We start from the raw sequence: 13,092 nt of genomic DNA on the forward strand, positions 1-13,092 counted from the left end.
AATCATGTACATGATGGAGCAGAGGCCCCAGAGGATTTATTTTGTTAAAAGCACAGAGTGGAGGATGTGTTGCGTGACTTAACGGACAGGATAGTAAGATGTTTCGATCGCTTTAAAATCCTTGCAACATGAGGGGAGCAACATGTTCTCATTACTGATAGAAATAATGGTCAAATCTACAATAAGACTCAGGAAGAGTTGCCCCGATACATCTCAGACTTTTAAACTATTATTTTCATTACAGATGTATCTATTCCTCATCATTCCGATAAACTTATTGTTTTGTATGTAGTATTTTAGAGAATAAAGGCAGGTCCTTAAAGCCAGAATGGGCAGGATATGTTGGTTGCAGTTTGTTAACGACATTCAAAGTTGTCCCCTCCTCCGTGCTCATTGGTTTTCGCCAGATTCACTCTCGTTTTTTAACAAGCTTTTTTCGGCTCTCCGTTTCTCCCCGCTATATTGGCACTTTTTCCCCGACACTGTGTCCTCCATTTACGTAGCTTTCTAATGGGTGGCGCCCAGAAAGGTCCCGAACACAGCAAAATCATAAAATACAAGTAGATGGGCTGGGTCTCTGCAGTTACAGGTAGCGATCACACTTATGGTGGGTCGGAAGTGATGATCGAGCGAGAATGTTTTTGTATGTGTCATTTATTTTTTTAAGGAAAATACTACTCATTGTGCCTTTAAACATATACGATTCAATAACAACTGAGCCAACTCCATCTGCTGATAAAGACCATGTCGTATGGTTGGAAATAAAACGGACCTTTAATTGAGATCATTTAAGTTTTGGTTGCTATTAGGAATCATTGTAAAAACTGTTTTGATTGATCCTTTTGATTGAGATTGTGATGTGTAATTGACAATATTACCATTATCCTCATGCTGTTGTGTTGTTTAATGGTAATTATTAGCAGTATCATTCTCATTGCTAGTAACATTGATGCTATTGATCTTTAATCTTCACTTTTGTGCCAACCGAACCTTTTTCCTTCATTGTATTATGGAGTACTTTTCCTATTTACCATGTTTATTGACAGCCGTAATCCCAGCTGAAGGCCACACAGCCTCTTTGTGCTCCCTCGGCATGTTGCCCACATGTCTTTACCTCTCATGTTTTCTTCAGATCGATCTCAGACAATGACAGATGAAGAAACAGCCACGGGGGAAATTTCCACGAACTCTTAAGTTTCTGAACCACCACAAGATTAAGACCAAATCCTACCCCAAGGTAAGGGCCCTTAGCTTGGACGCAGTGACTCTTGTGGAGCGGTCAAACAAAATGACAGGTACAATTTGGAGCTGTTGCCCTGCAGAAAGCCAGAGGATTTGCTTCTGGACACAAACAGTGTTAAAGACACCGGCGGGTGTGGTGGGGATTCCAAACAGATCAAGTCAATCAAATAGAGAATAACGCTGGCGTTTCTCGTTTTTCGCATACAGCAGCACATCTGAAATGCTCCATTAATGTGACAGCAACAGTTAATGTAACTAGAAATAATGAGTAATCCAATTAGTGTGTTGAATAATGAAATGCAATGCTTTTGAAATACTGTAAAGTAAAAAAAAAAAAAAAAACTCCCCACCGCCTGAGAAAATTGTGTCGGTTTCCTCATCTGTCATTATTAAAAAAAAGCTAATTCCATGACAGTATCACAGTAGCATCTCCCCTATGTCTTTTTCTTTACAAACCGGTCAAATGGGGTCCAGATTTTCTCATAGACCCCCGATTTACCTTTCAACATACAATACGTCTCTAGGACAAAATTCAATTGATCCAAGCACCAATTGTAGTTGCATCCATTTTCTTCTAAATGAGAGCTAAAGTCTTTTTTGACTGCAGTATAGCAAAATCAGTAAATGTACTGTATATTCTTAGGGTTTTAGATTTGTTGGATGCAAGTGCAGCAAAATCATCTTAGAGTAAAGTGAAATGTTCACAGACCAGATGAACATAGTTTGATTGATAGCCTTCCTCCAAATGCATTTTGTCACATTCCCGGACACAGTGCATCAATGCTCCTTTAGCCTCATTGCATTTCAAACAAAGGTCAGGTATATCACCGTTGCATTTATTCATGTATGGCTGCATCGGCCAATTATATTGGAGTAGCTTTAAATTAGAGTTGTTTTTTGCTGAGAGCCAGATGCAGTCCCTTTATATTTTAATAAAATCAAACCCCTCACATTGCAAATGTTCATTCATCTCAAGGATGAGAGTGCGGGAGTTGGTTTTGCATAGAAATAAAGTTCCTCCCTTGGAGATATTTACAAAAAATGTGTATTTACTGTTGTGTTATGCGTTATATTTATAGATTTCTGTCCTGTGTCTATATAGAATCCACTAGATAGACATGAATTCATTCCAACAGTAAGGCTATACTTTCTAAAGATTCATCAGACTGGATAGAGAGCCGTCTGTAAAGAACAGAGCACTGATGAGCAATTCTGTTTCTCCAATGGGCGCAATGTGTAAAATATGAATGTGGTACAAATGGAACATTTGATTTATTAAATAATGACTACGCTGATGAGTAACGGGGGTCATAGACACTTCAGCGTCTGAATTCATTACTGTGTCTGGAATGCTTATCATAAAGCTATTCATAGGAGCGAAAGTGTGAGAATTAAGCGTAACATTGGTAAGTGTTGTAATAATTTCACAGAACGCTCCTTGATAACCTTTCCGAGAAGGGAAGCATGTGGCCAGGAGACAGGAGATATGAGCAAAAAGTTAAGAAACAAAAAGTCTGCCAACCAAATCGGCCTCGTAGCTCAAGTGCATTTTCTATCTTCTAGTCTAGTACATTTCTTTGGAAAGAGGTTTCTGCTGTTTTCATCCTCAGGACCTGACAGCAATCACTTGACATTTTATCATAAGGATTACAAGACCATTTTTTTCTATCAGACTCCATTGTAACAAACAAAATTGGCCTTAATGAGCCTACAATGCAAGACACATCAGCTATCCTTAAATTTAACCTAACACGTTGGACAAATTATCTTACTGAGATGGACACTGTTCTGTCTGCAAAATGTCGTTGTGTTGGCTTGATAGAGCTTCACGTCTGGGACACTATGAGACAGAGGAACTCCACGGAAAGCTAACTGACACGCAGCCTTTACATTTGACATCATATCGTAGAGTTGGTGCAGCTAAACGTGTTAGCAGACTGTTGCACATTCACAGTCAGCTAGCTTGGGTCTGTCTGAAAGTAACAAACAGCCATACAAGCATCTTCAAAGCTCACCAATTAACATGTTTTATCTTGTTTGTTTATTCCGTACAAAAACCCAAATGGCGCCCTGGCTTTTAGTGTCTGAGAGTTCAGAGTAAAGTATTGCGGTTTTTCTGTAAACCTTTTTATAAAATAATGGCTTAGGACCAAATGCATCTTTTACCACAATGAACCCTCTTGGGCTGCCATCTGTTTCTAGAGTGACTTAACATGGAGAAGCAGAATGTAGTTACTGTGCACAACAGAGCTGGAACCGACTTCCAGACGGTTGTGTAGTCTACGTGATACACAGGTATGCGCAGTATACCCACTAAGAAAGCTACAGGAATTCCATATACAACCTAAAAAATGCACAATGACATGTAACAACATACTTTGCATTATTATTTTGATCAATTTTGTATGGTCATCTGTTTTTTTTTCTTTTCATAGGCTAATAAAAAGGTATTTCCACCATACATTGGTACATAAAAGTGTGTAAGAATGCCGGGAAATGAAGTCTTCGATGCTCAAAATTGTCCTCAGGGAGGACACCCAGACCCCCCCACTATTCACGCAGCGGATTCAGGTTCAACTCCAACCTGCAGCCCTTTGATGGATGTCATTCCACCTCTCTCCCCTTTCATCTCTTCAGCTGTCCTATCAAAAAAAGGCAGAAATTGCCCCAAAAATATCAATCTAAAGAGCTGTAAAGGCCAAAACGACTCTAAACCTGAAGATGTGAGGATAAACTGCACCCTCTCACATTTACAGATACTTAAAACCATTTAATGAGCCTTGAAATCAATAAAGTGTTGTTTAGTGCATTAATCAAATCAAACTGTAAATGTCCAGGGCAATGGAGAAATCATTCCCAGCACTAGAGAAGTGAAATTATCAGGTGAGCGTGAAATCTATTCTCTATTTCAGATGTTTTTATTTTTTCATGTTTTTATCCATTCACAAAATTGGCATCAAAGCCAAATTTACTCCTAGTAGTGTGAGAGAACATCTAGGGAACAAAATACAATTGAGATTCTAAATTAGTTGGAAATGAGTTCATCAGCATTCTCTACAAAAACCTTGAATTAGGAGATATTTGCAAACACACACACACACACACACACACACACACACATAGATTAAAAAATCTGATATTCCCTTATATGGACTGATATACTTAAAAACAAAACAAAAATTTTACTTGTAGTTATTTATGAGTCCTCACTAAAATAATATGATGATGTCTTTGTCACAACTGAACAGAGGAACATCCACATACATTAAAAGTCTGATAAATAAAATGTATAAAAATATAAAGTTAAGATATGAAACTTAAAGTCTGTAGAACAAAATAAATTCAATAAAAAAAATGAAAAGTTGTTAGGTAAATTAAATTTCATAAATTAATCTTTTTCGAAAATATTTACCAGAATCATGTATTTCTCATTTCAAATGATTCGGATGAATAAATATAAAAAAAAAAGATTAATTTATCAGCCAATATAAATGTCAAAGGTTTGGAAAATGCCTGATATCGGCCGATAATAGACATTTTCCAATCTATCGGCATTGTTTTAAAATGTATTTAAGACAACAGCTCGAGGTCAGATTTGGAGATCCTCTTTGTGCGTGGCATCTGTACGAGTTTAAAAAGTTGTTTCTACTTGTGAAGTTTTTGTGAAGAGCCAGTATGCTTCTTGTAATCTGTTCCTCCCACATCAAGGCAAACTGGTGAGTCATGTTTTAATTTCTTTTGCAGCTGCTTGTATCTTAATTTTTTATTGAATTTTTCTTTAATTCATTCGAAACTCTGCTTTATTAGTGAGGAGAGGTGTAAAGACTGTCAGGGAAGTGGTTTAATCATATTTCTATAATGAAATTCTTTTGAAAGAATATGTTTCTTGAGAAGCTGCTGGTATTTTAGCATTCTGATTTTGTTCGGCTGTGTTTTACCAGAGGGCAAAAGTTAAAATATACAGTATAGTCTGCCAGTATGAGATTTTGGCCAAATACTGCATGCTGCAAACTGCATTTCATAAACTCAGTACGAATCCCTGATCCACAGTACTACTGTACTATCACAGATAAAGCTCTGGTAATGGATCGGCCGACATACAGCGCCGAAGTCAAGCCCTTCTACTTTCAGTCCAAATTCTCTTTTAAACCGACGATCATCATATTTGTAATCCATGGCTCAATTCAAAAGGGGTTGATAAAATGATTTGCTTCTCCCCCGTTCACTACCGTTATGTTTTTAAAAGATAGGTCCCATGAGGTCCACCGTGATGGGCGTGACTTCAGCTCTCTATACCGGTCCAATAATGTATTTGTTATGTGTGGTACTGACTAAATCATGAAATGACTGTTATTAACGGCGTTAATGCAAAGACATTTTAACATTTTCCACAAGCTGTTGCTACAATTAGTAATGTTAGAAAAACGAGACCACCACACGTGATCTAGCTAAACCAGAAACAAAACAGGCATGCCACACACATGTGTTTGGGCTTGCGAGCCGGCCAGAGAGTAGTAACGTTAAGTTTTGAGTTGATGGAGAGCGCGAGAAGCTGAAATGGATGCCAAAAAGATTCTGAATGGACAGTATACGTTTTAAAAAGTTGCCAAATGTTCAACTGACAAGACTAAAGTGATCTGTGTGTTTTGTCGCTGTGAACTGAGCTATCATCGCAGCACGTCCAGTCTGAAATACCACTTGATAGCCAAGCAGAAAGCCAATTCTCACCCTCAACCCCCCCCCGTCAAAGTTTCTTTTACACCCTTTTACTGTGTCAGAAATAATTTGCTCCAAGTGAGACTGTAACCTGTAAAATTGAACACTACAAAAGGCTTAATGTTGTTTTCAATAAAAAAAATAAAAAAAACATTTGCACAAAGCAAGCCAATCCACTTTTCCATGTTGATAAGAGCATTAAAATAAAAAAAAAATAATGACAAAAGAGAAATCAAAATTTAGAATAAATAAAAACGTGTGATTAATTGCGATTATTTCCGGGTTAACTATGACATTAATGCAATTAATCATAAGTAAATATTTCAAACGTTTGACAGCAAAAAATGCCCCAAATAATATGCACAAAATAACAGATAGAAAAACAAGATAAAAGAGACAAAAGATAAAACGAGCATGGTAATATGTCTGGAGGGCGTATGACAGAGCGGTATTATGCAAGCTACAAGATACAGAATCTATTTCTCAGACAAAGGGGGTCACTCGATAAAAATGTAGAATTTAAAAACAGCTCCCCTTCAAAAGCCACCAACACCTGATAAACAGCACCACACCGATGCATTCATCACTCACCACTCACTGTTAAGCAAGCAAAAAACACCCAATATTATGTACTTTTACACAATTACCTTTTGATTTTTACTGCCTGATAACACTCTGGTGCTCTGTTTTATCTACACTACAGCCTCTTCTGACAGACAGCCAATAATAATTAATTAACAAATCTCCAGCCAAATGGGAATAATAGGCGTCTGGGAAGAATCAATACTACAACGCAATTCTCCCGTGCATCATTTCTTTTCATCCATGAGAGAATATTACATTGCTTGTTCACAATGTGTCTGTTTAGCGACCGCGTTGAGAAAAGAAAAGATGATGCCTCTCTCAGGAGAGAGTGTGAGGATAGAGAAGGATTGTCCCAGCCGAAGTGCATGTTGAAAGATCAGCTGTGACTGAGAGCTTCTTTAGAAAGAGGGCCTTCACTGCCCAATCGATGAGGCGATTATGTCATTCTTACCTTCCACTTCATTATGGAACAGTGTGAGCTGAACAAACATCCTCTGGGCTATAAAAAGATACAGACTTTGATGTACACTGTGTGTGTGTGTGTGTGTGTGTGTGTGTGTGTGTGTGTGTGTTTGTGCGTGTTAATTTGTCCTCGGATGCTTTGTCAGCCCCGTTACCAACCTGTCATCCACACTGAGACAGTAGGAAACAAATGTTTACCTTGATAAACACAAACAGCTCATTACTGTAGATGTGTCACTTCAAAAGGAGAATGTGACACCACCACTGGTGATATAGATTTAAAGGTGTCGTGTGCGTCTGTGTTTGTCTTTGTGTGTGTGTGTGTGTGTGTGCGCGCGCACGCATGCGTTGACAAATGTTGTAAGAGCTTCACACGGCACAGTGACATCCACAGCTTCACAAAAACTGAACATTGATACAAACGCGTTGTTCTCCCACCACAGGTCCTGTCGAGATCGGATCAGATTTTACACTTCTCTGCATACATCTTAGTATCAATAAGCAAAATAATTATGAAACTCTCAAATGCTCTAAGATGCAGAATCCATATGATAGTTTCATGATAGTGATCATCATCAACTCACTAGCTGAAGTACTTCTTTTTCTCGTGTGTGTGTGTGTGTGTGTGTGTCTTGTACCTGTTACAGTCGACGTGCAGCAGCAGGTGGGTGGCGCTGATGGTGAGGGCGATCTTGTGCCACTGGCCGTCAGCGAGGCGATAGGGGAAGGACTCGGAGCGGGGCTTGCCTTTGAAGCGGTAGTGGTAGCGGATCTCCTCCCTCACCCCGCTGCTCTCCAGTTCAAAGTAACTGCAGAGGAAGAGAGGAGGTCACAGATACTCAGACTCCTGGACAAGTTCAGGGTAAGGAAATATATAAGCCTCAGGCTACAGCATGATGTGTACATGGTATCGTTAGGGAATTATTGTCTAAACGGACGAAAACGATTTATATTTTATACATATAATTATATATTTTTATGACAGAATGAGGGCGAAAGATGCATTAAGATTCTCACTGGCCTATTGCTGAAGAATTAGTCGATTGATTGAGTAGGCATTCAAAAGAATTCCACTACATGAATAATCAAAGAACGTTTTATTCAATCTATGACGCAAAACTACCGAATATTAGCTCCTTCCATCTTCTCAAATGGGAGATTTAGGTGCTTTTTACCTTATGTATATTTTCTTAAGTTAAATATAGCTTTCATTTTTGGACTGTTGGTCCGAATATGTTAAGAAATTTCGGACACAATTTAAAAAGGCCATTACATTAAATAATTATTAAAACTCTGCTGAAGACTTAAAGAATTATATATTTTTTTTTTTGGGGGGGGGGGGCGTTATTAGGCTCTTGATGAATAATCAACTATGATTAATTCATAACTGTCTAAAGCCTAAGAGAGCAACAGCATGTTATAACTTAAGGGTTAACATGTTTGTTGTCCACCAACGTGAAAGGGTACAACTAACAACATATTTGCATGTCTCACGGACCTTCCAGTAGCAAGGCTTTTAGTTTTTATTATTTGGATCTCATGAGTAGCCAAAGTGGAAATATTCCCATTTTGACCTGGCTAGACCAAAATCTGGAGAATCTTTCCCTTGGGATTGTGAACATTGGTGCTGAAACCAGATTGTTAGGCACACCCCAAACCTCATAAATGTAAACCGCACAAATATATTTACACAATAAAAATGATTGATTAAACTATGAAAATTAAAAGTAATTCAGACAATCTTTTGGAGCTGTGAGAAACCAGTCATATTGGCAGACTTTAATGATTTGCTGCCCCGATATTTATTGAGGCCACTTGCATCCTGACTCCTGAAAACACACACGCAAGTCCCTTAGCCAGCTGACAAACAATCCAAATGTGAAGGACAGTAAGTTGATGCTTTATCAAACAGCTACTGAGCTGATTGCAACGCCAAAAACTACTACAACTACTATTTCTAGTCATAGTTCCATTATCCTGACTGTGACTATAATTGCCACTGTTCATCACACCCCCCAACCGCCTACCAACAGCCTGGGTCTGTCCGAGGTTTCTCCCTAAAATCGCCCAAAATGTGACGCCGATGGATTTGTTGCTTCTTGCAGCTAAGAGAAGCCGTCTTTCATTGAAAATGAATGACTTGTGGTAACTTTGAAGCTCTAGTCGGCCGCAGTGTGTATGTACAGTCGAAGGGTCCCTTTTACTGTAAAAGGGACTTTTTTCGCCACTGTCACACTCAATGCTTGCTCGTGGAGGAATTACTGGAATTGTTGGGTCTTTGTCAATTACAATGTGGTCTAGACTTACTCTATCTGTAAAGTGTCTTGAGCTAACTTTTGTTATGATTTGATACTAGAAATAAAATTGAATTGCTCAGTGTCAGACTTGAGTAAAAAGATGCCTGCATGCCTGGTCTAACCAAACAGGAAAAATAAACATATTGGGGGTCTCAGTTTTGCCTACTATGCTCACTTGGTGATGGAACTGCAGACGTTTCAACCTGCATCTTGTCCCTGGACCACATGCACGCTCTACTCTACCCCCTCATCAGCCACGCTAAATTAAGAGCCAGCCAGCCAGAGACAGCCACTGCCTGAGAGCAGCAGGCGGCCAGTCATGACATTTCAGCTTCCCTGAGGCTGCAAATGACCCCAACACTGGAACCCCTGGCCCCTCACACACATTTACACACATAAAATACACCGTATTTGACATGGCTATCCAATACATAATCAGAACCTAGCCAGAACCTAGCCTGTTCCAATATATTCAGGAACAGAAACACAGACTCACACACACACGCACACACACGGACCAAGCCCATTCAACACCAAAGCTCAACAGCTCTCATGCATATTTATGGAAAGGAGAGTGGACCCACTCCAGAGAATATCAATCGAGGCTTTGAGGAAGCAGATTTCTTTCTGTTCAGGAGAATAAATGAAACTGAGATCAGCTCTCGGTGAAACTGAGATTAACACAACACACTACAGGAAACAATGTTAAACTGAAATTTTCACACTGACTAGGTACACATTAGAACTAATGTCCTTTGCCTTGCAGCTCAAAAAAATAATTAGAGCCCGGTAATTTCTGGTTAATCAGTACACAGTTGCTTTATGTGCTTTCACTAATTCAAAATATCTTTATTAGGGTAGAAACATGTAGTTGACTGAAGAAGAGAAACTGTTGTACTTGCCATGTAGGAGGGAAGCACTATCCCTTTAAGAGAAGGGAAGGGAACTGTGTGTGTATAGTCGGAGACGTGCTTGTGTTGAATCGTGTCTGTCTTCTATTAAAAGTTGCAAAATGAAAATGAACATCTTTACGGCAGTTCATTCTGAAGGTGGAATATAAACAAGATTATCTAAACCGGTTTATTAAAACAAAGGGTTGTTAATGCCTCATTGCACAGGGACACTACTATGATCGGCACTGTACGTCAACGTCGAACAGAAAGGAACTCGGTCCACAAGGTGTGTTGGATGTTTACAATTTAAAAGGTTAGGTTACAATTTCATTACCTGCTTTCATTTTCTCATCTGTATACTGTAAATTCTGCTAATGCAGAGGTTTATTCAACTCTATTTTTGGCAATGTTGCTTTCTAGATCTCAGCAATTACAAGTACAATAGACATGTGCTTAAAAAGGCAGAATCCATCATGTCCGATAGTTCTCACCCCCTGAATGCAGAATTTAAGTTGCTGCCCTCTGGTTCCCGCTTCAGTCAGCCACCAGCCAAAACAAATAGGTATAAACTCTCTTTCGTAACCTCTGCAATCGCTCTGCTTAAATCTGTAAAGAATAGGTAACGTCTGCACATAAGGCATCCTTGGACTTAAACTTTTAATGTTGTTGTATTTAATTCCCCATTTGGTCTGAACCTGTATTTTTAATTGATGTCGTCTTTGTTGTCATGTACTGTATGTCAACTTCTTTGCTACTGCAGTAAAATGAATCGCCCCTCGGGGACAAATAAAGTTCTTGAACTTGAACAGTCACAGTACTTTGGTGACAATGTTGAATTTTCATTCAACGCATAGGCTATTTTCCTTACAAAACCTTGCCTTTTGATATATCACAGGAAAAGCATGTTTATCAAATGTGGGTCACCATTTCATATGTGAAAACTTCACAATACAGGCACATATGGTTTTCAGATACTTCCCATGTAAAACATCACATCAACAGGTACATTTGGACATTTTAGAGAAATGTCTTATTTTCCATGTAAACAGGAAAGATATGTGCGTGCACAACAAGGCACCTTTAGCTGCTCAGTGACATGTGATCCGTTTCAGCTGATAAAAGCATTTGTCACCGTGCCATGTTTCCTACACGAGGATGAAGATGAAGAAATGACTGTTTTAACCATGAGAACACCGAGAAAAGACAGAGTGAAATGAGGAGGGGGTATTCTGTGGGGTTCAGATAACCAAGTTCAAACCTTTCCACAGACATAATGACAGCCCATCAGCCCCCCCACTCAGCAGGCTATGTTAATACCAATACAATTATCACACAGTAAATTAACAAGCATCGCAGGGAAGTGTTTTTCTACAACATTAAATTGCATTTGCACGCATCGAGTGGCAGCTTACTTAGACATACAAATATACACATGCACCCGTGTGTCTATGTGTGAAAGAGAGAGAGTCAGTATGGGAATGGCTGGTCAGTGCGGCTGTCTTTGTCCAGCATGTTATCACTCCAACATTAAATGAATACATCACTCTGTGGCTGCGCCGGACACCGACCCGACAGCTCGTCTCCACCATGCTGCAGCAGACAGAGCGGCTGATACTGGTCAGCTGGAGAAGAATCATTTGCATCGAGCGAGGAGAAAAGCGAGAACGAGAGCTATCCAGCTTCGCCTCTTCCACTGATGGAAGCCTCCTCGGGGCTTCGAGACGCCCGAACTCACTGAACGAGCAGAAGCACTGTTATCCTGACTTAACTCGTGAAATAATCATCAAAGGCATTAACTCCACTTCACAGCGAGCGTTTATTTTATGAAGCATTTTAAAGTAGCTGTTGTATCCCTGCATTACAGCATATTCAGTGAAGGGGGAAATCCATTGGCAGGCAGTCCATTTGTAACTAATTGTGTAGCCCGCCTAACAGACAATAAAGATGACAGTCGTTTTGGTGCTTCTCTGTACAAAATATAAAACAATGAGCCTCATCACCATTTAAAAGGCTTTATTTTTAATGCAGATTCTTTAATAAAAACATTTTACAAAACTGCTTTTTTACTAATGCCAAATGTGTGGGTCTAACAGAGCCCTGATGTGAGCATCTACAGGTTTCAGAAAACAAGAAATCATGTTTGCATATCAAAGAAAACTGAAATCTGTTAGCCAGCGGCGGTAGATGGAGACTCCTCTATAATTAGAATAGGTTAGGATTTGATGTGAAAATACTGCTACTATGTAGGCCAATATTTTCTGGGGGGAAAAAAAAACACTGTGCATGAATGAGCACAAAGCAAAAGATGTCTCAATTTAACTGACTTAAGCAAATAGTTGCTCGTAAACATTGGCCAACAGACAATGAAAATAGGAAAAAGAGGGCTGCAGAGGACAAGATTGTTTGGATGCTCCAAATGTGGACAAGAAATGCTGATCTATGCCACACTGGGAGAATCCTTTCATGAGCAAAAGCCTTGGTGGCTTTATGATGCTTATGGTATAAGAATGTGGACTCAGAGAGGAATAAGGTCCAGAACTGGGACACAGCTTTAGATTACCTTCTCATTTCTAGTAAACCACACCGCAATTGTCAATGAACAGAAAAAGTTAATTTCCTAGATCTTTTTAAGGGTAATTTACTGTATTAAACATATATTAAACATCACTGCCATATTCTCTTTCTTGGCTCCACAATGTTGGGATGAGCATTTATCAAATGAATGTACTGTTATGTATAGCTGAGAAGAAAATGAACAGAGTTTCTCTACACAACCGATACATTTACTGCACAAGTCATCTACAGATATGGTGATTTTGCACGTGTTATAGGAGATTTTACGCATTATGACTATAGCAAATCCTATCTAAATATAGACACATTCATGTGATTTTCTT

General features: G+C 39.1%; 1 protein-coding gene across 1 annotated transcript in view; it reads right to left on the minus strand.

Moving 5' to 3' along the window:
* LOC117945645 (protein kinase C-binding protein NELL1-like) overlaps nt 1–13,092 on the minus strand; it is a 248,258-nt gene that overhangs the window by 192,562 nt on the left and 42,604 nt on the right. The window contains exon 4 of the mRNA XM_034873266.1: nt 7,644–7,814. Within this exon, the coding sequence (XP_034729157.1) occupies nt 7,644–7,814 (171 nt within the window). The remainder of the gene's footprint in view (nt 1–7,643; nt 7,815–13,092) is intronic.

Source organism: Etheostoma cragini, chromosome 1 (assembly GCF_013103735.1).
Source record: "Etheostoma cragini isolate CJK2018 chromosome 1, CSU_Ecrag_1.0, whole genome shotgun sequence".
NCBI classification, from domain to species: Eukaryota; Metazoa; Chordata; class Actinopteri; order Perciformes; family Percidae; genus Etheostoma; species Etheostoma cragini.